The sequence below is a fragment of the Acartia tonsa genome, chromosome 5 (assembly GCF_053477335.1).
Source record: "Acartia tonsa isolate MP-2025a chromosome 5, ASM5347733v1, whole genome shotgun sequence".
NCBI lineage: Eukaryota > Metazoa > Arthropoda > Copepoda > Calanoida > Acartiidae > Acartia > Acartia tonsa.
In genome coordinates this window covers 31,846,393-31,874,317 of record NC_137264.1, presented here as the reverse complement: position 1 = coordinate 31,874,317, position 27,925 = coordinate 31,846,393, and the positions used below count along the sequence as shown (strand labels likewise).

Here is a 27,925-nt window from a genome sequence, read left to right as displayed (position 1 = left end):
TTAGTCATTTTTAAATTAGGTATTTTTAAATTAGGTGTTTTGTCCCCACTCCCTTATTTTTAACTTACTTTAAAATGAGTGGGAGGGGTAGCACTGTAGAGTGAGGGCACCAGAGGGTATGGAAGGGGTTGTTATACATAGGCATATACATTTCTGACATTGCTATCCGCCTGTTCCGAGTTTAAATTTGCGGCTGACAAGCCATAACTAACTGAACGACAGTCAAACGAATGATAACATGTAAAAAGAATATTAAGATTTATACATAAAAAAGATTTATTTCAAGAAGTTATGGAATATCTATTAAAAAATACAAGTATAATGTTTACAAAAAAAAAATCCATCAAATTATTTTTGTCTAGTGGGATGTTATTTCCTCTCTAGCCGAAAATATATTGAAAAATCACAGATATAATTATGTAATTATTGCTTAGGGCAAGAAAAACAGAAATAAAAAGGTGTTTAATAATGATTCTGTAGCGCATCTTCTCTCTATAAATGGTATACATATCTGTAAAACAAGTTACTTAAAACTTTTTTATTTGTAAATTAATTTGAAAAATAGTTTAAATAAATAAAGTGACTCACGAAAAAAATCATTGTAAAGTGAATTATTGAACATAAAAGTATGCCAAAAACTATTTTTATACGGTAAAATAATTCAATGTTTTTTGCGAATGTTGTTTACTTGTTATTGCTGCGCTACTTATGAATATAATAGTCCCTATTTTAACCATTTAAACAACGCTTCATTACTGACAAAAAATCATGATCAAAAAATTAAATCAGCTTTAAAATCTAATTTAAGAACAGCTAGATGAACAAACTAAAAAACAACTATGAAATATGTCAAATTATTTTGCTGTTTAATTAAAATATCACATTAAATTAGGAATAAAAATCAAAAACATATTTGAATTTGTAAACATTTTAAATTGCTAAATTTTAAAATGTTAAACACTATAAAAAGATTATTTCTGTGGGTATATAAACAGTTCTTGATGTTGAAATATTTGTTTGTCGTTTTCATAAAAAACTCTTATAAACCGATGGTTTAAACAATTCAAAGTCTTAACAGATGATTTTAATGAAGTGTAATAATTGTTTCAAATACTGGAATATTTTTACAGTGTATTTTCACTTGCCTTTTTTATGGAATTTTAAATAAGGAAATGGCTTTTAAGATATTAGTGATTAAGATACAAACACATCTTTAACCACTCTTAATTTTTTATTCAATTAAATTAATATATTTCTTGGATCTTAAGGGATAAGAGAATTTACGAGCATCCTCAATAATGATAAACAAAAATATCCCTTCTATAGACTAAAAATTATTGGTTGACTCTTCTAGTTTTGAACCAACCAATCAAAATTCATGATACTTACAGTGTTCTGTATTTACTATTTATATACTTTTATGAAATATCATCTACATATATCTTACAAAATAAGAATTATTTTTTTCTAAATTATGTAGAAAAACACATTTTCTTTGGATAAAAATCAATTGAAAGATTATCTAAGAATTTACATCCAAATCATTTTCCTTGCAATTTCATAATAATATTTTTTTACAGAATTGTAGAACGTATCTACTATAAAGTAGAATTGTTAATTAAATTGTGCTTTAGAGGTCATAGGTTTAATTATCCATTATTGAATTAATCATTTAAAAATTTGTATAATGTCTATGCATCTACGGAGTCTACGCAGTGGCTTGTTCTCGTCTGGAAGTTTTTCTAACCCAAGGGGGACATACATCCTAAAATTAAAAAAATATATTTATTGGAAAGAAAACGAATTAGCGGGTTTCGTCGTATTTTCACAGTAGCTTTTAATATGTTATTTTAGGTTAGGTAAATGTTAGATTAGCAGGGGCTAGAAATAGAAGAAAAGATACTGTAAAAATACGACGAAACCCGCAAAAGTATAGTTTGCAAAAGAAGTATAGCAACAATAAAAATAAAAAATTAGTTAGACTATAAAATCTATTTTTAGCACATATATGGTGGACAGCAACGGAAATTTTATTGTTAATGAATCACTAATTATGACATCATTAATAGAAATCGCACTTTTTAAAATCCTTTTATGAGTTTATAAAAAAAGCCAATAATTTATTTTGATATAGGGATCGAAAGCAATCTTTCCGTCAAGTAGCATTTAAAAAAAGGTACCGAAAAAATTCAAAGTAAAAGTCGGACGGACGAACGGACGTACGAGATTTATAATGAGGCTGTACTACGTATCATATTATGTTTTACTATTATTTTTTTCTTGTATAATTGACATTTATTGTTACCTTTTATTTACTTATAATTGTATAATTATTAAATTATATAAGTCAAACAAAAACGTTTTATTCCCTTTTATCATTCATATATGTACTAATCGGTATCTTCGCCTAAACTGATAGCGGACCCTTTTTAGCCTCCACCGCCCTCGTAAAAAGTATGAGGGATTAGACAACGGGCGATAAATCTATCTGCATCTAAAATTATCCCCAATAGATTAAAATTATTCGTGTAAAGAAGCTCGAACCCTATATGTTTTTTTACACCACCTAAAACAAGATCGTAGAAAGAAATCTACACCCCCTGGTAAAACCATGTACACGCCACTAAATTAGTACTCTTTATTTTCATGTTTAAAGTTGATATAAATTTGGTAGGGTGTCATGGATGTTCCAATAATTGTTTCAAGAGGTTATTCCCATAATTTCTTTCAAAACTATATTAATTTAGATATGAATATCGAAAACTTTAATTAATCTTATTCAATAACTTTTCATTTTAATTAAAACTTTCGGTCCAATATTTAAAAGATAAAAATGTAAAGATTAAAAGATTTTTATTTTAACATTCCAATATGGAATATTTAATATATAAAAGATATGATATAAATTATATAGATTTACTGTATTTCAAATAGCAGCTAAGCACCTAGAAGTCTCTTTTTTATTGGAAGCGTAATACCCTCCCCCAAAGTAGTTAAAAACCTAAAAGTAGATTTACTGTAAAGGAGAGACATATCGGTTCAGCGGTTAGAGTTCGGTACAGTCAAAATAATCTGACTAAAAACTCATCAAATGCTTTGCTGATATCAAACTGCCTAAAATACTAAGGTAGAAAGAATGTATGCACATGTAACTTATCAAAAATGATATATAATCATGGACAAATTTTTATGTTATTTTAGGGGCTTTTGTCCTCTAGCCCCCCCCTCTCCCCCTCTTTTCTCCCAACATAGATATTTAAATTGTAGGAAAGAAATGGTAGAGGCCCTACACACCTTATTAAAAAATAGGATTCTAGAGGAAGTAGGAGCATATCTACATTGGTAAATTTAGTTATTAAAATAACCAAATTAAACTATTTATGTTTAAACTGGCGGCCTTTAGAACACTTGAGGTGGGGGGAGGGGGGTGGGCTTGAGTCGATACCCCCCCCCCCCCTGATTCGGAAAGACAGACAGACTCAAAGACATTCTGTTACTTTTAAACAAGGATTAATGTATGTTAAAATTGTTAGAATTATAGAGTTACTATGCTATTTGAAGCACGTGTTGAAGTGTAAGAAATGCAATAGTTCTTTTCTCAGTAGGTAAAAAAGTTAGCAAAAAGGAAAATTATATTCATAGGTCGGGCAACAATAAAATAAAAAGAATAGAAATGCCAATAAGACTAAGAGTAAGATTTTATTTTTAAGATATCATTTTTTAGTAGCGAAGGGGTAAATGTGATTTTCTCTGATGCCAATGAAGATAAACAGCTAAAATTTTAATGAAGATTCCTATGACAAATGCGCATCTAGTCTCTAAATTATATTAGTCGGTCAAAGGACATACTCTTTTTAGGTTTCGTTGTTTTCTTTGAACTTTTGCATATTATCTTTCTTATATGCTCAATAATTCAAATTCTTTTTTGTCCAAATGAAAGTATTGATGCACTGAAGGACCCTAATTATAGAATAGCTTCGCTATTCAGAATGTGTTGTAATTGTTGGAAAATTTTGTGTGATGTTGTTGGCTATATTTCAATCATGTGTCAAATATTTTTTTTTTTAAAGCGGAGCTTTTCTTTAACTATGGTCTTTCCGTTTGTAACTTTCTTTAGCTTTCCAACTTGGAATGACGATTCTCATAATTTATGTGTTTTTGAATCATCTTATTAACTTGAAATTGGAATATCTGCTCTTAAAATTATTTGGTATAATGTTAAGAGGAAGCATTTTTATAATTAGGTCTTAAAATGTAAGTATGTCCATATTAGGCATCTTGTATTCAAATAAATTTTGGATAGATTTTTGCGAAATTTGAGATTTTTTGTTAAAACTTATAAATAATCTTGTTACCCTACTTGTTTAATAATGTTCGTTTATCTTGTCTGATTGATATTTAAGTTATGGACGAAGTCATTCTTGTTTTTGACCAAAATTCTTTGATGCGCCGCCATTAACCTACATATACTTGTTTTAATTGTCTTAAATTTACAGAAACTTGTATTGTATGATTTTTATTTAAAGTTAAATTGAATTTTTACAGTGAAGAAAAATATTAAGTTTTAACAAAAATTTATAATTACTTTTCCACAAAGTTTTTAAAGTTAACTTTTAAATTGAGTTCCTAGTTTTATATCCTTTTTATAAAAGTAACAGGATGTGAATCTGTCTGTATGTAGATCAAGATCTCGCTCGGTTATCACTGGACTGATATGGTTCTTCTTTACAGTCTAGCTTCTTAAAAGCCGCTAGTATATAACATCATAATATTAACTCTATGAAAGTCTTAACAGTGCAAGTTGTACCTATGTAGTATGTATGGTCCAATGTATTTCCCCTCCTATTTCCATAAATTTTATGCACTTTAAAAAACAGCTTTTACAACGACTAGAACCTTACCTCAATGATTGATGTCTTCTTAGGGGGCTCAACAACTTCCTAAAAAATATAAAAATTTAATAAAATAATAGAATATCAGCTTCCTAAAGAGGACATTTTATTCCCATAAATAGCTCAACTTTCTGGAGAGAGAAAAATAAAAGTGAATTGTAATATAACATGTTTTGAAATGGTTAACACTAGCAATAATGTTTTAATAACAATAAGCCTCTAGGAGCATTTCAGAGAAGGGGGGATATACATTATAGTTTTAGAAGAAAAAGCTGTTTCTATTTCTCTTTGAAGGGGGGGTAGGGGGTTTGCAGTATCATCCCTTTTAAAAGTTTTAAATTTCATCGGACCCATGAGAAGCTTTGTTGTAAAGGAGAAACGCGTCGATCCAGCGATTAGCAAGATCCTTTGGTACAAACACACAACAGACATCCCGCTGACAGCATACGGCCATAATCAAGTCATAGAGAAGTTGCGCTACTCAAGAAATCTGATATATTTCAGTTTCAAAAAGTTTTAATTTCAGGTTTATTTGTAAAGAATTGTGTGTTAGCATAAATGACAAAATATCTAGGTCTGTTAAACACAAACACAGCCTAACTTGTTTTTAAAAATTTTCTTGTTATTTTAGTTAGACAGAAATTTCGGCCGAGAACATAGAAATTTTTCTGAAAATTATTGATTAGGGCAGCAAATTTTCAATATTTTTATAAAACGAATAAAATAATTAAAATAGCTAAATTAATATTAAGATAACAATTATAAAAGAGCTACCCCCCCCCCCCCTTACTTGAGATATCTAGGGCCACGCGAGGGATTTTTTTTTGATTGGGAGGGGGGGGGGGGGTAATTTAACTTTGAAGGGTGAGGCTAAAACATTTATGAACTTAGTATGTTCTGTAAGAAACTTGAATTATAGAAAAACATATCGGTTCAGCGGTTAGCAAGATCCTTCGCTACACATACACAAACAGACAGACAGACACCCTGTTATTTTAAAATTAGAATATACACATAAAAATCTTACTTTTAGAAAATGACGCTTTCAACCAGACTGGCGTACAGACGTACTACTTCAATAGAGTAGCTGCTTTAATTAAAAACGTATGACGTCCACACTCCACAAAGCAGATAATTGATTAATTTTAATAGTTCTATTTATTTTAAATTAGAAATAACTGATTATCATTAATAAAATTACGTTGATTAACAGTATTTCTAAATGCTTTTCCTTTACAATTATCACGTGTTATCATGATAAAATAAAATCATTTTTGATAAATTAATTATTTATGACCCTAACAAAGATTACAATGGATAGATAGAAAGAGCTGCAGAGCGATGTCTGTCCGTCAGCCTGAAGGTTAAAATCTTCTATGTGCTATGATATTGGATGTAGAATATACGTGGATATTATGACAGGGTTAAAATTGTCGTCAATTTAGGTTGCTATCTCCCTTATTGTTTGTTGGTCAATTCGTTTATCAGGTTTAAGGGGATCGGGGAGTTCGTTATTTTAGCCTTATCCAAGGTACACTTTATGAGAGAATATGAAAACTTGGTGTAAGATCCAAGTGATAACAAATCCCTTTGCTTTATTATACATAACCATCTTTTGCGATTTACATTTTAGTTCATACAAAATAAATAATTTCTTTTGCTTAAATATTGGATGAATTATATATAAAATATTCAGAATATAAGTTTTATACAGAAACTAGAAATATCTCACATGAAAGTTAAAGTTAAAGAAAAACACTATAAATAATAAATAACATTAAAAATATTTATAGAAGAGAATTGATGGTTCAACCATCCAAATTATATTTCAGTAGGGTTGGACCGGATATCTGGCCGTATATCCAGTAATGTAATCTTTTAAGTAACATTTCATTAGATTAATTGCTTAATTAGATTAGAAGTAGGATAATTTTAATAGTAAGTCATTTTTATAAAACATCATTTTATGAAGAAAACTTGTTATTACTACTTAAATATCCGGTTATCCGGTTGGAAATCCAGTAATCTGTCAGATACCAAATATCCAGCATTAGAAATCAGCCGGATATCCGGTATCCAGCCAAATATGTATCCGGCACAACCCTACGTTTTAGTACTAAAAAGTTTTTGGTTCAGGGACTATTTTTTCGAGGGTAGATTTATTTTTGGATGGTGGAGGTCATCTCCCTAAAATGTTATAAATCTTCCCTGGATCTTTGAAAGCTGTTCTGTGAAGGATGGCCATATCAGTCCAGTGGTTAGCGAGATTCTTAGTTACAAACTTACAGACAGACATCCTATTACTAAAGTTTGAATTAAGAAATGCTGATATTTCTATAGTTGCTATGCATCTAAAACTCCTTAAGATGCAGTTTGTTGATATACAGGTACAGTAATTTATGGGATCAAGTCGGGAATGCAAGCAAAACTTTTATTCGCTGTTTCACTCAAAGTGCCTAATCAAGCATAGAAAATCCTTCCTTATTTGAAATACTTATTTAGATTACTTCATAGCAGATTAGGTTAGGTTGCATTGGGTACAATGTAGCACCGCTAGGTTCCCCCCAGGGTTAGGTCCCGCAGAATTAGACCGCAGATAATAGGGGTAAGGAGAAAAGTCATAAAAAGAAGATCCCTCTCTCGTATTTCGGACAAGATCCAATTTGTTTGTTGAAATGTTTATCCAAAATAAAAGTTAGTGGACACACAGAAAACTGTCCCGAATTTGTATTAATTTTGAGGAACAAGACTCCAGTGACGTCATATTTTTCTTTCCCGAAAAAGGGAAGGGAGGAAGAAAATCTCTTCAAAAGAGATGGGGAAAACCCCCTTTTCTCCCATCTCTTTTTTCTTCCCCCCTTCCCTTTTTTTTCTTTTCCCCTTCCCTTTTTCGGGAAAGAAAAATATGACGTAACTGGAGTCTTGTTCCTCAAAATTAATACAAATTCGGGACAGTTTTCTGTGTGTCAAGTTAGTGTGCTCATAAACTGAATGCAAGCCCTGCCCACTTCACCTGGTCTCAACTTTTTTATAAAGCAAATTATATAATATAAAGAATTATATGTAATTGGAGCTACTTCTAATATGATTATAAGAAGTCTATCTTTTTTTACATAAATATTTGAGCTTCGCTACAATATGTAGTGTCATCCCTTTCCAGCATATACCTGTCATATTTCATTCAAGGTGAAATATTCAAGTAGACGAACTGTAAGGGCTCGTCAGCCGTCTTTCCATCGTTTTATTTTGATACTAGGATATATTATATAGATATTTTAGAATATATTTATTTTATTCCATGTAGGAATTATCTAAGTAACCCCTAGTGTGGTATAGGAAGGAGGGGGGTTATCAGGCAATAATAAAATTATTTAAGGTTGTTTTTATTTAAAATTCACTTTATCAATTTTTAGTAGCAATTGTTCTCTATTAGGATTAATTTACATACATTTTTTTTTGAATGGGCTGATCACAAATTTAAATTTCATAGAAGCTACGGACGATTCGTATAATGAAATTTAAGTTCTTATTTGATCTACCTTTGTAAATATTTATGAAAGTTACTCGCCCAATAATATGAGTTTTATCATACCTAAACGTTGTTGATGTAATCTTTACAAAAAAACAAATGTTGTCATCAATGCTTACTCATGCAAACAGGGATATGACAATAGACATAACTTTTATCTGAAGTATGGGGTAGGGTCTAAACTGTAGTGTCTATGTGTACCGAAGGATCTTGCTAACTGCCTAACCGATATGGTGCTCCTTTAAATTGTAGCTTCTCGTAAGTCCTGGGAAGGTTTATAACTATTTTGGGGAGGGTACCACATCCCTCCTCAGGGGAATCGCCCATAGAAAAAATTATCCTTCCTCCAAATTTAAAGAAAAAAATAAAGTTGAAAATGAAAGGAGTCCTCTTGGGACGTAGCCGCTGCACTATGTTCCAGCGAGTGACAAAAAATCGTTTTTCACATTTTGGAAAATACACTTTTAAACAATTGTTTAGTAATATACACAAGTTTTGGGAAATAAAGCCGAAAGAATTAGGTCTTTACTATGAAAAATAAGAAATTTATGTGTAATTATACCAGAGGTATGGAATTAAGTTCCTTTTCATCATTGTAAACAACTATTTTTAAGGTCAACTAAACTACATTTCAAAACAGTGTTGACCCTTTATTTTTAAAGCTATTTTTAAGTATTATATATTTTTGGAATCAGTATGTAATAATTTATACGTTTAGCCTTTAAAAGAAGTCAAATCTCCATTTTTTGTTGTAATTGTAGATGGTTTTCTTAGCATACCCAATTTCTGTAAAATAGACAATTTTCTTCTAATGAAAATTTTACGTTTGGTTCCAGTTCTCTTAAGCGCAAAAGAGCGCAAGCAAATCCTCTTACATGGTGATATTAGATGTATGTATAATATCAGAGAACTTTACCCTGTGTATGCGAATGTATGCGAAGTTTGTTTTTTCAAGCCTTTTAGATACTAGGGTCTACTAAAAAATAACAATTTTTTAAGATATAAAAGTAATTTATTTTTTACTTATTTTATATACATATTTATTTAAACTAAAAGTAAAGAAAAGTTTTAAATAAAGATTATCCCTAAATGTCTAGGCTCTTATCTTAACAATTTTACCTTTTTATTTGGGGAGGGGGGGGGGGGAAATGCCCCACTTATATCCACATCTGAACACATTAAAGCTAGAAGTCTAAAAAATGTATGTGGTTTTCTAGTTCAAATATATATTCTTATTTAATTCGTTAGCATTATTTACTCCCTTCACCCTTTTATTAAGAAACCTTTTGTAAAAGGTGCTTTCATACTTATTAAAAAAAGACAAGTAGAATTTGTATTGTTTAAGATAGAAAATCCCTCCTTTCAAGTAAATTGAAAATAAAATGTAAGTCTTACATATCAGAGATTTATAGGGATTAGACAATGGCCGAGAAATTAATGTACATTCCCAATGCTAATACACAAAATTGCCCCTTCTATAAATTACAATTAGTAATTGAAACGTTTGGACACTCAACTAATAAACCAACCAATCAAAATTCAATAAAAGTCCCACAAGTTGTTATGCCTACAAATAAGAAAACGCTATTTGGTGACTTTGGGGACTATTATAATAAACAGCCCATTGTCCCCTCCCTCCCTACATAAACACACAGAAAATAAATAAGAAATAGGCTTATCTGTATGTAAACTTTAGATTATAAATCTCAAAATATAAATTTTTGCGGCGGCGGGCGGCGGGAAAACGGCGGCAGATTTTCTTATAATTTTAGTAGGTCATATATACTTGTTAGAAAAGCTTATGTTTAAAAATTGAAGTCTATAGGTCAAAAATTGCGGTTTGAAGAGCTATTTAAAGATTCCTGGGGGATCAGGACCTGCAGGATCATACCTGGACCCTGAAATTAACTTGAACACTTACATTTCATATAGGTATGTACTAGTATAGGATATTTTAGTATTTGGTAACTTAAAATGCTTAGTTTAAGGCAAACAAAATATTTTTGCTCTTTACCTGTATGACCCTTCCAGGTTTGCTGGCATCCTGTGCCAGCCAGGATGGAGATATTCAAAATTTCGCTATTATATTGAAAGATATATGGATAATTATTGCTATTTAAATAAAATTTCATCAAAATTTTAAAATAAACACTCTCTATGATTTTTTGTCATTTTTTGGCTTTTCTGGAACACGGTGCGCTGGTAGATAGATAAAGTATATATACCTATATGCTTGAGAACTACAACTGAAAATACTACAAATACTATAAATTAAGCCCCAGGCCTATCGGCTTCTAAAGAGCATGCTTTTTTACTATGAAAGAAAGTCACTTTTAAAAACAGTTTACATTTTGTTTTTGAATTAGCGTTTGAAAAATATATTTTTTTAATAAAGCTTTTATACAAGTAAAATAATAATTTTTTTGTCTTTCTGTATGCAATCTAAATTTAGTATATTTTTTAACAAAACTGCTTAAATGTTTTTACATACAAAAAACACCTTTCGTACCCTAACCTAAAATATAAAGTAGTAAATTTATTTAGTCTGAAATTGGCGATAATTCAAATTGTTTGTATTTTTTAGGTAAGCTTTATAACTATTTTAGGGTGGTTCTAGGCTTTTTTTCTGACCACCCCTGCACCTTTTTAGAAGGTAGGGGAAAAGCAACTAGTTGATCAAAAAGTTGTTAGGTTGTTATTGTTAACTAATTGTCCTTAAATGCCTGTATTGTTTTTTTTTATGAATTCAGTAAACAATTGATATAACAAAGTTTAGATTTAAAAACTTTAATTGTTGTGAAGGTTACAACATATGCATGACTCTTATTGACAGGTCTTATCCAGGGAGGGAGGGGAAATTGGACTTTACATTATACTGCTTACAAAAGTTTTTAATCATTTTTGGCTCAAAAACTTTGAATATTGTATGGAATTATGATTGGTTGGTTTCAAATTAGTTTGTCTAAACTTTTCCTTTTGTTATTAGCATTGGGAAAGTATATCAATTTATTGTCTATTGTCTTATCCCTCAAGATTCCTGGATCTTATCATTGAAATTTGTTATGCATAGAGAGGTGTTCAATCACTCTCACAAAATCTACCATGTTTCAGAATCCCAAAAAAAGCAAGAACCACAATTCTATTCTTATCTGTTCTACGTTTATAATTGATTAATCAACTTGATTGATATTTATTGTTAGCTAACTTGAGGGATAGGCGAGGTAGGGAATCAAAGTTAACACTCATTAGTGGTTCAAACGTTTGGACACTTAACTAAATAAAGTAAAAAAATTGAAATTAAATAAAAGTCCCCAAAGTTGTTGAGCCAACAAAGAAGAAAACGTTATTATAAAACTTTGGGTACTAGTGCAATAAACATACCAATATCCCCACCCTTCCTGAGTTTATGACCTCATATAACAGACATAAATTGGATTGTTAGTAAACATTAGCAAAGAAAACATATCTAGGCATACAAACTTAAAATAATTTCTTGGAATCATTATGAACACACCAAGACAACAAATGACCGAAAGTTTTTTCAACTCAAAATATTTTTTTTGAGTGCACTTTAATAAATAATGATTTTACATTTCATGAAAATTTTGATGTCATATTTTTTTGTGCTGAAATATTGCAATTTTTTGAAAGTTTTCAGATTTATGCTTTTCAATTTGCATAATTTTTAAAAATGGGCAAATAGTGTGGTCATTCTTACAAATGTACATTTTTTGGCGGATTGGCGGCGGATGTGTACTTGGTAATTAAAGGACTAAAAAGATGACAACATCTAAAAGTAGCAAAGAACAGAAAACTTTTTTGAAAGTACTGTTTTTGAGGCCCTTAGGGGCATACAAATAAAAAGTAAGCATTTTCTCGTATATATTCGAAACCGATTAATATCCGGTGGAATAGAACCGGTTCGCATCCATACGATGCAAAAAAACTATTTCTAGCAAAGTATTATATGCAATTTCCTACGAATATAAAAATGTACAATCATAAAATGAAAACTATCTTTTTATCCCGTGCCTTCAGCATCTCGGGGCTGAAAAAACCTGGTTTTAATCATACAATAGTTTTATTAAATCCGTTGAAAGCTGTTTATAATACGATGCGAGAAATAACTAATATATTTTTTTTTATTGGTGCAAGAAGTAAAACAATATGCTTTTTTTTTAAAAGTCCTTAAAAAAGATATCTCTTTGGAAAATTGTTCATTGATTAAGCTTTTTAAAAGCTTAGAGAGAAGGGATAAATTAATTAAAATTAATACAATTATATTTAGATGTTGTGCTAGATTAGAAATGTGAAATCTTATGCATACAACAAGGATGACAACATCCATAAAAGCGAAGCTCAACTGAGCAGACCATCAGCCAACGTACACTAATAGTAAAAAAGTTGCAATGCATTTAATACATCATGTTATAAACAATAAATTAAAAGTCATCGATTTTTACAGAATGCACTTAATTTAAATACAAGACGACTATCTAAGTTTTCAACCAATGCAATGAGAATATTATATTTAACATGAATCAATAAAAGATTAAAACAGACTGACAATATGACAAAATATGACTAGGAATCGACATAGTCATTCACGTAATTTTTAAATTATCTCTTTAAATCTTATCTTTTGAGAGATTTATATTTGTATTCATAAAAATATAATATTAAAAAGTTTGGCTTCTTTTAATATTTTTGCGCATAATCTTATATAAAAAAGATTATGATGTCTGTTTGAAACAAAACAACTGAGCTGGATCTTTAAATGTGTAGCCGTTGCCGTTGCCATAGGTACAGCCACTAACCTAATAGCGATCTTTAAATCAAATTGGCTACGAGTGGCCACGGCTTTAAATCTTAAAATCACAACAACTTTTTGAATTTTCAGTAAAAGTATGAAGAAAAAAAACAATAATAATAATACGTAAAAACATTTAAAAATCCCTGTTTTATTGGCAGGACTATCAGTGGCGACGGCTTCGGCTACGGCTACGACTACGGCCACGGCCACTGCTACGGCAACGGCTACACATTTGAAGATCCAGCTATGATGATTTCAATGTTCAAGAGTGGAGCTACCCCACATGCCTCCCCGCTTACCCCAAGTTACAATTTTGACCCACATCTGAAATTTATACCTTCAAGAAAAGGGACATGGGTTTCACATATGGCTGGAGCGAAGCCACTGGATAAAAAATTCAAGCACATACATTTGAAAATGAAATTTTCCTAAATTAAATAGCATTAAATTAAGAAAAAAATGTTGCAAAATGTTCTTGAAATATATGCGTACAAATTAAGTGCATATTTAGTATTTACAACTATTTTAAAACAAGCAAATTTTCTCTATAATTACAGTATCTACGTAAGTACATCCAGGAAAAACTAGATCTTTGTATTTTAGTTTGTTCGAATAGTTCGCAAATTTGTAACATATTGATCGTCGTGTTTTTCACATTTGAAAATTTTAGATTTTGAGGAAAAATTAGGGATCTAAGAGATAAGACTAATGGCGATAATTTTATGATAAAACAAGGATGACAACATCCATAAGTAGCGAAGCTAAAAAATATGAATGGATATCATAAAAAAATTACTGTAAAGCAGTGTCATACAATAAACATTAATCTTGGTAAAATAGGGAAATCATCAAACCTTTAAAATCACGCAACCTTTTTATCATGAAAACTTAAAAATCTAGGAATTGATCTAGCACCGCAATTAATAGACAAATCCTAATGAAACTTAATGGAAATATGTAGAACATGAGCATATTCAATCCCTGATAATTTCAGCCGTCAATCCTAAAACGGATGAAATTAGAACATGGAACAGAGTAAACCATGAAAACATAAAATCTAGGAATCGATCTAGCACCCCAATTAATAGAAAAATCTTAAAAAGCTTGGGGTAAATATGTAGAATATAAAATATATAGTTCCCTGAAAATTTTAGTCCTGTATCTTAAAAAGGACTTGAGAAAATTAAGAAAACTTGAGAATAGTCACTAAAAATTTCAGCTGTCTATCTTGAATAGGAGCCGAGTAAATCACGTTTCCCCCACAACAGACAGACATACATACAAACATACAGACGGACATTTCAGATTATAGAGTAGCTTCGCTACTAAAAACTGCGACTTCTTCTAGTCTGAATTAATCAATCAAAGTTCAATAAAAGTATCTAAAGGTAATTAGCCAATGAATAAGATAACGTTGTTTTAAAATTTAGGGGTTGGTATACATTTTTTTAGCGGCTTTGTGTGCCATTATCCACCTTATTTAGATTTTGTACCCCCCTACCCATAAAAAAAGCTTGACTGTTGTCTTTCTTGTTCTCTTAAGAATTTGTAATTTGCAGTTTTTGTTTGCATTACACATTTTATAAACGTAGCTACTCCAGAATTAATTCTTGTCCGTTTGTGTAAATATCAGGATGGGGCTGCATCTAGCTTCTTGGGGCTATCTATTTAAAAATGTAGGTAAGAGCAAAAAAAGTTTAAAATCATCCAAAAACTTAAATCTAAAAAACAAAATAGATAAAAACCTATGTGAAGATTACTCAAATTGAGAACCCAATCGTTTCGGTAGTTGTCAATATACAAAGCTATAAACTAAAAAAATACTTCATGTAAAAGTATAAGTAGCTTTGAATATGATCTGTAAATGTATTTATTTAAAAATATTGGATCTACTGCAGTTCACGGTAAAATATTGCTGGTAACGAATATTGCCAAAAATCTATGAAATTTAAAGGCTGCTAGCTGCCAAACGGCTGAACGTACAGATCATACCCGCACACCATTTTAAGCGGTATAATAAGGCCTACAAATTATCTGGAATAACCAAGATCCAATGATGCACAGGGAAAGCTTCATTGAAGAAAAAACGCATAAAATAGGCCTTTTTCGCGCATTTCTCTACACTGCGAGATAATTATGCATTATTGATTTATGGCTATTCCAGATTATTTGTAGGCCTTCCTATGCCGCTTAAAACAGTGGGCGGGCATTAGCTGTACGTTCAGAAATTTGGCAGCTAGCAGCCTTTAAAATTCATAGATTTTTGGCAATATTCGTTACCAGCAATATTTTACCGTGAACTGCAGTAGATCCAAAATATTTGCTAACTGAAGTACATTTTTGAGAGAAAAAATTAAAATTGTCCTTGTTTTTTAAACAAATTAATGTTGGACTTATTTGTATTAAACTTTCTAAAATCAGGGAAGGAAATGACAATGACAGTCAAATAATATATCCTCTACCCAAATAAATTGCTACAAGATAACACAGGCAAAATCTGAAAGTAAGAATGGAGGAAAGATTAATTTATCACCCCTTCTCCTATCCCTGTGACTATGACTAAAGTTAACTGGACACTTTGTCAACTAGGAAGCAAAAATATAACTATAATAGTTTTAAATAAATAATATAAGAATTATGGATGAAATATTAATACTTTTTAATCTTCACTTTAATCTTTTTTTAATACAATTATGAATGTTACAGCTTAAATTAGTATAATATAAACTAAAATTTTATGTTTTTTCTACTTTTTTTTTGAGTTATCCCCTTTGCTAAAAATTTTATTCTCCTTTGCTTCTTTTATGACCTATAATATATCAAGACTGAAACAATCTTAATATATATGTTGTATCCATTAATTATATAATTCCATTATTAAAATCTAAATTAGTTTAGATAAAGGAAAGAATGTGGGTGTTTCATCAGTTCCTAAAATTATTACTAAAGCACAAACTGCCACTTCCCTTCTGCTTCAAGTCCTCTAATAGACACTCATTCTTTGTAGCAAAGCTACTCTATGAATATCCGCCTTTTCTTATGTCCGGTTGTGTGTAAGAACTAGTATTAAGTAAAAATGATTTTCTTGGTTGTTATTAAAGATAGACCTATAATGAAGAGTAGCAAATATATAATATATTTGTTCCATCAGTCTGTCAGTCAAGCTACAAAATATTAAAAGAAATTTGTCACAAAAAGGTTTCATGATTTTTTACTATTTAGGTATATATTTATATTTTAAAGACACTGAATATCTGCTCTAAAACTCACTTTATCCGTTGGTCCATCTAAGCATGTTTGTGCTTTGGATGTTGTAATATTTATGCATATACTTTTTGATAATTTAAAACACTGTTATTTAATTGACACTTTAGCGGAAACTATGGGACACCAGTTGAGTGTTTTGCTTCTACTATAGTGACCTTACAAAAATAAATATAACAAGAAGGACAACATCCATAAAGACAAAGCATAAAAGGGAGCAATATAAATAATAATTATTTCGACTTGCATAAAGTTTAAAAAAACGCCTCCCTTCCCGAACAGTTATTTGAACTGATATTTATTATCCACATAATAAAGTAATAGGATGTCTCTCTGTTTTTGTGTCAGTCTGTTTGTAACGAAGGATCTCGCTAACCACTGAAACTATATGATTCTCCTTTACAGGGTACCTTCTCATAGATCCAAGAAAGGTTTATAACTATTTTGGGGGAGGGTATCACCACCCTCCCAGGATAAATCGCTACAAGAAAAAAATAATCCCCCCCAACAAATTTTAAAAAAATCTTTTTAAAGTATATACTTTACTGTCGTAGAAAATCTACGTTCCAAAAAATTAATATAAATAATTAGTATGGGCAGAGTATTGAAGTTAGAAAAAGATAAATTCTTTCAAGCATTGGAATACTTATTATTTTTGTTTCAAAATAAAAAAGTGTTTTCCTACTGTTAAATTATTTTATTTTTGGGCATGTTAGAATCGTAATATTGATTTTAAATCTTGCATGAGGTTTCCTGCAACAATAAGGAATAATATTGAAAGCAAAGCAACTTTTTAATCGTTAATGTTTAGATTTCTTGAGCTTTGTTACCCGCTCGTTGTCGGAAAAGTGATTGTTTCGAATATCGGTCCATCATCGCGTGATAATTAAAGACGTTTAAAATTGTTCCCATTGCTGCTATATCAGGTGTTTGACACAAATAGCTAGAGTAGGGTGAATGCCTTGGCACAAAACATGCGCAACTCATTACCATGCACTGTTAGGACATCCAGACAATATTCGTGCAATCAAAAGGTTGGTTGTCTTAATGGGTGTTTGACTATATAATTATGCAGATCATTAAGTAAGATTTGGTCAGAGATCTATACTAAAATAAGATCTCGTCCTGTATTGGCTTATGAGGTTTCCGTTGCAATTATCCTACTTGTTACTCTTATAAGATATGCATGTCGATGTTTGCTAAAACTTTTATTTAATTTTACCTCAACTTTTAAAAAAGTACATGGTTAAAAATAATTTCAGATATTGAACTTATTAAAAGTTTTGTTTTGCTTTAGAAAATCTTTTAATTGGTTTCAAGAAAAATATGTATATAGGTTAAAGTAATTTAAAAAATGTCTCTAATTGTTAGTGTAACAACAATAACCCCCTCAACCCAGGCTTATTTTGTTATGATAAGTTAAGAATGTTTCAGTAGATACCCAAACGTAGAAACGAGTCATTTGATTGGCCAGAAAGAATTGTCCAAACTAATCATTAGTTTTAAGAAGAGTAATTTTGATTATCATTATTAGAATGTAATAATGCATCATCCATTGTCTTTTAAAATTTTCCCCTTTCACTTTGTGTTTAGACCAGCGAGAGATAGCAGTGATCTTAAGGGAACGATTAATTGATATACCTCCCCAATTATGATAAACAAATTATACTTTCTATAAATTTACTTATTCTTGGAAAAGTTTGACAATAATAGTTTTTACCAACCAAAAAATACTTTGGGTAGTGGTCTAAAGTTTCTCTAAAAAAGGGAGGCTGGGAAGGAGAGAGAGAGAGAGAGAGAGAGAGAGAGAGAGAGAGAGAGAGAGAGAGAGAGAGAGAGAGAGAGAGAGAGAGAGAGAGAGAGAGAGAGAGAGAGAGAGAGAGAGAGAATGCGAAAGAGACAAATGAAAGAAAGATAAGAAAGTACTTCTTTTGTTAAAAACATGGAATGTCGAAAATTTTTCTAATTTTAGCTTCAATTCAGCATCTCCGGCTTTTTCTAGCTTCTCTTTACCTCATTGATTGATAGACTAACAAGGACAGATTCATATTAGTAGCGTAGCAACAACAAGCTTCCTTTTTTTAAAGTAAATACATACATTTATTTACAGAACTGTAAAAAAATTTCATGTAATTTATATTAAACTTTACTTTCAAATTGACATCTGAAAAGAGCAATCAATTTGTAATGTCTTAATAAACATATAAAATTCATAATTTGTTAGTGAGTTCACCTTTTAAACATACACATATATAGATAAATTTCAACAATTAAGATAGACAGAAAACAAATTATATCCTTATACTAAAGTAACAGGATGTTTGTCTGTCTGTCTGTGTGTCTGTCTGTGTGTACCGAAGGATCTCGCTAACCGCTGAACCGATCGGGTTCTCCTTAACAGGGTAGCTTCTCATAAGTCCCGGGAAGGTTTTTAACTAGAGAAATGACAAAAAAATCGAAATTTTAAAAAACGTTTAGGAGACTTCAACGTCAAATGAAGAGGTATCGTACGTAAAAAATTATCGTAGAGACTTTGTCAAACAAAAACATTTAAAGTGCCACTAGAGGCCTCTAGGGGCGTAGCCGCTAGTAGATAGATAAACAAACAAAAACATATAGATAGATGGATAAACAGGAAAAAGTTAAAATTACCTTAGCGCCAGCTTTTTCTAACATATCCTGAATTTCATCCTGACCGTATCTGAAACAAAAAAATAAGTGTTAAATGAAAACTATCCGCGGCGGCATTAGAGCAAATAGTCTTGCGGTATAAAATGTATCTGCCACTGCTATGTCGAGCAAGTGACTCAATGGGGTGATTAAAGAAATGTCTTTGCTTATGAACGAGGCAACTATTAATCATCAAATGCACAGTTATAATTTATTATTATATAAACTTATATAAAGGTCGTAAATTAAGGTGTTTTTTTGAAGTAAAAATAAAGAAAAAAATACAGTGTGGACAGAAGGACATATCTTAACTATAGAGTAGCTGTAGAATACAAATGTTTTATTAATTCACTAGCAGCTTGGCCCTAGCCTCTAGGGGCTTTGCCCCAAGAAGTTTGATCAACCCAATTTTTCGTTTTGGGGGAGAATTTTTTTTTTTTTTTTGGGGGGGGGTTAGTTAACCCAACTATTTTTATTTTTTGGGGGGTTGGGGGTGTCCCACCCCCCAAGAAAATAGTTATGAACTTTCCCGGGACCTATGAAAAGCTACCCTGTAAAGGAGAACCCGATCGGTTCAGCGGTTAGCGAGATCCTTCGCTACAAACAAACAGACAAACAAACAGACAAACAAACACACAAACAAACAGACAGACAGACATCGTTCTACTTTGTATTATAGATTTGATATTAAACTTAGAAAATACAATATTATCAGGAAGGATGGGGGTTGGACTGTAAATTATGTTTTAAACATATTTTCTTATTTGTTGGCTTAAAAGGTTTTTTATTATAAAATGATTGTCGTTGCAATGTGTAAAATATTAAACCAATTTTTAAAACTACAGGAGAGGTAATTTTAATTACTATAATAGAGAAAGGATATCAATTTGACGTCCATTGTCTTATCCCTCAAGATTTCTGAATAACAAAGTCTATTTTTGGAAAGAAGAAAAGACTGTATATTTATTATTTACATCATTATAGAGAAATAGAAATATGTAAATTGTAAGAAAGAAGTTTAAAATATCAAATTCAGTAAATGTATGTGTAACCATAGAGTGGGAACAATCGGCTGTTTTTTTTACACTAGTTTCCAAAGTTTTATAAAGAAAATAAACTTATCGGTCATTGTCTTATCTCTTTAGATCACTGTGTGGCTTTTATCTATTTGTTTAACCCTGCAGAATAATATCTAAAAATATCTGCTTAATGGTGTGTCATCCATTCCGCATATATTTACATCATAATGTGGTTATTATACGCGCAAAAAGACACAATATGTAAAAACCAATATTTTATTTTGAGAGTAGGTCCCAAGGCACTAAAATCCAAACTATTGCAGACATAAAACCTGTTGATTTCAAGACATTTTTCTAGGAGTGCTACCTGTGCATGGAAATGAGTTGCGCATATTTTTGGACAAGCTATTTAGGAACTTTTACTATCAATTTCGTGCAGCAGTAAGTTAAATTTTCCACGTCTTTAGTCGTGGCGCGGTTTGGGCCGAGATTCGAACCCTTCACGACTAGCGTATGCGCTATGTTTTATGCTACAGTCACGGATTGAGTTTGGGTATAGGTGATAATATGCAGTTATTATCCGTTGATAATGCGGAATAGATTGCACATAGTGCTCTAACATTATGCATTAATTATATATTTAATTAATGACAAGCATAAAATATCAAATCTACACATGTAGAAATATGTTTTTAAGTAGAATAATGTATGCCTGTCCATTATTTCGTTAATTTATTGCTAACCACCCAACCAATTAGGTTCTGCCTTTAATAGTTTGCCATTTTTTTAACACAATAAAAACTGTCCCGAATTTGTATTAATTTTGAGGAACACGACTCCAGTTACGTCATATTTTTCTTTCCCGAAAAAGGGAAGGGGGAAAGAAAAAAAAGGGAAGGGGGGAAGAAAAAAGAGATGGGAGAAAAGGGGGTTTTCCCCATCTCTTTTGAAGAGATTAACTGGAGTCGTGTTCCTCAAAATTAATACAAATTCGGGACAGTTTTTATTGTGTCCATTTTATTGATTTAGACTATTTTTGGGTGTGGACACTCCCCTTATAAGAAAAAGATAATCTGACAGACAATTCAGAGATTTTGCAGTTTCGTCTAAAAAAACAATTATGGTGTTTAGTTTCTATTTGATGTAAGAAAAGTCTTGAGTATTTTTGCACAGCGTGTTTAATGTAGCTGTAAAACTAATTATTCTAAAGCACATTTTACAATTTTTTTCGCATCACAGCCGGTCTTTAAATACTGCCATTCTCATGCTTTCTTTTATGGTTATCTATTGGTATTGGACTTCTAATAACTATTTATCGCATTGTATTATAGATAGCTTTCCGCTTATATTAAAATAAAAAAACTGTTTTAATAGAACCCGAGGGGCCAAATGCTGAGCTAACAAAACTGGTTTTAAAAAATTATCCATCTATAGCGCCCCAGAATATAGCAGTTTGACCTTAGAGTCGCATTTAATAGGAGAGTAGAAAAAAATCTTAATTACATATTAAAAGCAATAACCTTCTAAAAAGCTTCAATCTAAATGCCTATAAAGTAATTTTTTTTATATATAAAAAAAACAGTAACAAGCCCTTTTCACTCCACAGGGGGAGCAAAGGCAGCTGACAATTTGTCAGTGTTTCTGTAACAATGTGGCATTTTTTATGGATATAGGATTGAATTGTCAGCCCTAAGCCCTATGATTGCGGTGTAAAGCGTCCATTTGCCCATCAGACAACCAACCCTTTGATTGCACGACCATTGTCTGAGAAGTCCTAACTGTGCATGGTAGTGAATTGCGCCTGTTTTGGGCCAAGCCATTCCAACTACTCTAACTATTTATGTCGCGCACCTGACATAGCAGCAGTAGGAACCATTTTTAACGTCTTTAGTTATGACGCGATGTCGGACCGAGATTCGAACCTATCACCTTCCTGACGACGAGCGGATGCGCTACGTGTTGAGCCACGGTCGCGGGTCCAAATTATTTTATTTAATAATATATTTATTTTCAAGTGTGGGATTCTATGCTCAACTAGGCATTTTGAGGGAAACCACTGGGATTAATTAGACTAATATTTCACAATGAAATATAGTGTCAATATTTGTAATAATAAAATTTAAAATTTTGTGAAGATTTCTGACATACCTGTACCTAAAGTATTTGCTTTCATGTGTGTTTTTAATATCAGGGAAACAGGTAAAAGACAATGGACAAACAAATTCCAATTCTCTAGTATTCTTTATCAAATTTCTACTTATCGTAATATAAGATTACTATTAACTTCGCCCCTAGCCTCTAGGGGCTTTACCTCAAGAGGTAATTAAAATTTTTTATTTTTTTTTAATTAAGAACTACTGGTGCTGCTGCCGGTAGTTTTATGTGAACTTCCCCATAAACAAAAAAATGGTGGAAGGAAAAGTAGGTACCTAGCTAACTCAAAAAAAATTGGAAATTGGGGGGGGGGGGGATTTTTTTTATTTTTTGGGGGGTTGAGGTGTCCCACCCCCCAAGAAAATAGCCTAAAAACACCACAGGACCAGTAGGTATTTCCCTGAAGAATAGAATCTTATCGGTTCAGTGGTTACCGAGATCTTAAGGGACGGACGGAAGGACGGACAGACGGACGGACAGACATCATTCTACTTTGTATTATAGATTAGAGAGAATAGAAATTTACAATATTTTCAGCCTTAATCTCCTCTCCCTACCTGTCAAAAAACATCCATTCATCAAAATCACACAAAAATTCTCAAAATTCGTTTGCCTTTTCTTTATTTAGTCTATTATGGACAGAGAAGGGACACTGGATTTTAAATTACATTTGAACCAAAAGTTTTTTTAATTTTGTTGGCTCAAAAACTTTGGGTACTTTTTTATTAAATTTCAGATCATTGATTATTTTAAATAGTAAGATGGACTGAACTTGTGGTTGGGCTAAATATTGGCAACATTTTATTTCTTTAGTGGCGAAGCTTCTCTAAAACAGATTTTATTAGTCTGTCTGTCTGTCTGTAATGATAAAGTTGTTAGAATTCAACGTAAGATTTACAGTAGAGATTAATATTTATATTATACACGATATTGTTTAAGGACATCTTTACATGTTTAGAACTTGATTATAGAGACGCTTCGCTACTAACATTGTACTTTTATGTCCTGTTCAGTAATCCTTATCAGTATTCCGAAAAAAAACAGATCAATCGGATAATTTTATCACATAAATATTTGTTGTTAAAAAAAGTTAATAATCTTTCTAAATCGTACTTAACTACTACAAGAATCACCATGCAAAGTTTGGAATCAAGAGGACTATTCTAACCTATTTTAATTAACGAAATGAGCTAACTGTCCGTGACGTACGACCCTGAATATAGAAAAGCTTCGCTGCTAAAAAAATCTACTAAATCAAGTCCAAACTAGACACAGTAGTATATCATTAACATTTCTGGAAGAGCTTTAACCGGGGCTCGGCAGCCGTTCATTGTTAAAAATGATGTATCTTTTAAAATCGGCAGCTCAGCGTGTTATTGTTGACTTATAGGCGGCTGCGGTTGAATTATAATCTAAGGCGTTTGCTGTTAATAAGCAGCCACGATATAATAAATTAAAAACAGCTGCATGTATGTTGAACTATCGGCGTATCTTGAATCATAGTGCTTTGCAGTTGGTCACAAAACCATTTTAAGAATAATAAATAAAAATGAACGGGTTGATATTTCTTTTGTTTATATATTAGCTAATGCCAGGTTAGGTGAGGTTATATAGGGTACAGGGTAGTGCCGTAGTCTTGCCCCCCCCCCCATCAGGTGTTGGGCATGGCGAAAAAAAATATCCTCTTTTTTTAAATTTTTTTCAATTGAGGTTGGGGGTTTAGAGCTCAATTGGCAACGAACTATCTTGTACCAAAAAAATTGCAAAAAAATTGCAAAAAAATTGCGGCAGAAGTTTTCCATACTTTTACCTCTTTGCCAGCTTCAGAGGGGTGACATTCTTGTAATCCAGTTCGTTCACATTTGCGCCGCGGTCAATGAGGATCTTGCAAACCTCTTGGCGGCCACAGCACACAGCATCGTGAAGTGGGGTAGAGTACCTGAACAATATGGCATAAACTATGGATAGAAAATTGAAATTAAGAGTGACACTTACTTTCACACTAAGTGCCTGTTGATCACAGATAATCCCCTTTATTTAGAAATTTAAAATAGAGGGAAAAGAAGGGTATTTTTTCCAATACCTCAAGTAGCCCTAACTCTGCTGGGCTAAACAGCATCCAATATAACATGAAATAATATATTTAGACCTAAAGAAATAAACAAACAAACTAAAAGGGGGGGGGGGGTATCAGTGCTGTACAAAGTGTATACTTCGAGTAAAAGATAAAGGACAAAGAAAATTGATTCCAAATTTAACATACTATGCCTCTTTGTTACGGGAATCCTCATGCAAGGTTTCAACACGACAGGACAATACCATACTGTTACAGACAGGTAGATTACAGTGATAAAGGTGATTGGAGGGGGGGGGGGAGGGGGGTTAATTTTTCCTGGGGAATTTTGTTTGGGGGGTTGGAGGTATCCTACCGCAAAATATTATAAACCTTCCAGGACCTATAAGAAGCTTCACTTTAAATGAGAATAATTCTGGTCTAGAGGTTAGCGAGATCCTTAGATACACACAGACAGACTCACAAACATTCTGTTACTTTTTTAAAGAAAATCTTTGCTTTCAATTGTAAAGTGTTAAATGTGCTTGAAGCCTGGATTCTTCACCTAAATTTTAAATTAAAATACTATAAGTGCAAAATTGTTGTAGTAGGAAATGCAAAAATTTTAATGAAATTTAATTGCATTTGGGAAATTGTATTTCAAGGAGCAGAATAATAATATTCAAACTTATTTTTCGCACTATATTGATTTTCTTCTAATTCAATTTTACTTAATTCAGATGGTTAATTCATTTATAATACTATAGATACTGCAACCTTAGCTTGTAAGGACTTGTATCGAAATGCTTGAGGGTCGGCCCTTCACCTTCCAAGATTTGTTATGATAACTTTTTTAGAAAGTTATCTTTTTTTCTTGAATGTTTTGCTTTTCTTGGTTGACATATCTGCCCCAATCCCTTAAAGATAGTATCCTAATGCTAAATACTGTAATACTAAATATAAGGACATACGAAATAACAAACCTTATTTTATAGAGTAGCTGTTCTGCCAGCAATGACAGTTGGTATTTCTACACAATCTTGTATGAAAGTTAGTTATCATGTCAACCCTAGCATAGTCAGCAATTATTAGGGATTTAGGGGATACGACATATGAATTTTTGGTTCAATATAGATTTTACCTCTTCCATTATAAAATTTGCCAAACCCACCTAGCGCCAAGGTTCAAATCATTAAGTTTTTGAACAGGTGTATTTTGGATATTTCATTAACAAAAATGTTTCCTCCCCCCAATCCCTTTTTAAATTTAAACCCCAAGGGGTAAAAATGCTACCCCCCTCAAAAAAGGATAAATTAACTCACTCATTGGAAATTCCAGTTACAATTAGAACTTGCAGACAACAGTCTTCTAATCAAAGGGTTGTTATTTGGCAATACTACAAATGAATCAACTATCTAATATTCGTCTAATTCTAATTTTTAATTTGTAAAGATATGAATCTATTTTTAGATACCAATTAATTCTTAGACCTCTATCTCTTTAATTCTAGGGTGAACTGTACATAGGAAAGGGGGATATGGGTCTGTTTATTACAATAGTTCCCAAAGTTTTAAAATAATGTCTCCGCTGAATAAAAACGTTTACTAAATTTTTGTTGGTTGGTTCATTAAGTTGAGTGTCCAAACGTTTAAACCACTTATTGTTACCTACAGAAGCGGTAATCTTCTGTAACACCATTTGGGATGTATATCAATTTGTTGTTCATTGTCTTATCCCTTAATACTTCCTGACTGTATATATATGCATAATGGATTATGTGACAGGGGGAAAATTGTTGTCAATTTAGATTGCTAACATGGAACTCATTTATTCGTCAGTTCGTTCCAGTATGAGGGGATGGAATGGTATGGTGAAAAGGGGATGGATGGGGATTCGTTATTTTAGCCCTCTGGGAATTTCACTTTATTAGAATACATGAAAATTTGGTGTAACACCCAAGTAAAAATAAATCCATTATATGCATTGTCATTTACAGATTAGTCAAGTACGCATAGTCCCAGGGAAGCAGGGATAAAACAATTGATGATCAATTAATTTTTCCCGAAATTCCAACATTTTTGCAAGGTATAGGTAGCTTGCCTAGTTTGATGGAAAGATAGTTTGGAAGATTGATATGACTGCCATTGTCTACTCCCCTGCCTTGCAAAAACTAACTACATAGGATGCATGGCCTATTTCCTGTTTCTAGAACGCAAAATTTTAACGCTTAAAAATATTTAATTTGATATTTACATATTTGTTGGTAATCAGGTGAATCCTTATATAAAAAAGAACAAGATGTTCACCTCAGTGTGTAGCAAAGAATCTTGCTAACCAATAGATAGAAAATGTTTCTCTTAAGCTTCTTTTAGGCCAAGGGAAGGGTTTATTAATATATTTGTTAGGATAACTCCCAATTCCCAAGAAAATCTCCCCCGGAAAAAGTATTTTGAACTTTATGCATTTATAGGAACTAGTTGGCGCTTTCGCACAAAGTATCTTGTTAATCAATGATACCAACCCTCCTTTGTTTTTAAATAAATTGAAATTAAGAGGTTTGGAGTAGTTTATCCTTAGATTGTTTATTACTTCAGGTCAGGTTAGGTTAGGTTATATTGGATACTGGAAAATCCCCGTAGTGTTCAGGCCAAACTCAGGAGTTATACTTGAAAATCTAACCCCTCCTTATATTTTAATTTAAAAAGGGAGTCTCTTTGCTTGACAAGCACTTTGTGGTTAATCACCAAATGATGAATACCTGGGATAACATTTTTGGTTGACATCCTCACCAAGATTTAATCTGAACATAATTATTTCTTTTTAAAATAACTTGTAGCTCCCTAGGATTCAATGTTTGTATTGAAAAGGAAACAAAATGAAGACAATTATATTAAAACTATCGCAACCATAATTGTGCTTAAGGTAGTGTCGAAACACCCTAAAAGAATTAAAACTTCCCCTAAAAAAACCCTGTGCACGCCACTGATTCCAAAACTGTGTGAAGCTTCCCTTAAATGTTTAACCTAATCACTTCAGTGGTTAGAAAGATCCTAATTGTCATTTAAACCTTACTACTTGAAATACATAGTTGGTTATAATGGATCATATAATTATTTATTTATTGATTAGTTATAAAACTTAAGCATTCGCTGACACATTTTTTGCAGAGGGGGTTGCATGAAAATTGGCCAAAAAATCTGACATCTCCCTTGCGATTTCTAGTTTGACAAAAGAATTAATTTCCTGATAAGAACCTCCTCGACATTTCCAGCCATAGCAGCATCATTTAAATTTAGAGACATTTTCAATCTGAAAAGTATATATTAGCATTTTCCAGTAAAGCTTTGAAAATATGAAAATAATTAACAAATTCAGCGGCATTATGTCGCTAGTCCGCAAAACTTTTGCCAAAATAAGAAAAGTTGCGCTAGTTCTTACCCAAAGTCTGAAACAGCCAAGAAAATAAATTTTGGATCCATTATCCCATCCCAATATCCCCGCTACAAACAGGTGCACCTCATAAAATAGGTA

The 27,925-nt window shown here is 31.8% G+C and overlaps 1 protein-coding gene across 1 annotated transcript; it reads right to left on the bottom strand.

The window, feature by feature from the left end:
- Nucleotides 1-258: 258 nt before the first annotated feature.
- Nucleotides 259-27,700, bottom strand: LOC145319290 (ARF GTPase-activating protein Git-like). The gene is made up of 6 exons (XM_080161338.1): nucleotides 27,642-27,700; nucleotides 27,153-27,198; nucleotides 24,152-24,280; nucleotides 19,151-19,199; nucleotides 4,902-4,940; nucleotides 259-1,765 (listed from the first exon to the last, which is right to left on the bottom strand). Exons 1-6 carry the CDS (start codon nucleotides 27,694-27,696, stop codon nucleotides 1,709-1,711), a joined length of 375 nt encoding a protein of 124 aa, XP_080017464.1. The 5' UTR covers nucleotides 27,697-27,700; the 3' UTR covers nucleotides 259-1,708.
- Between the last annotated feature and the right edge of the window lie 225 nt (nucleotides 27,701-27,925).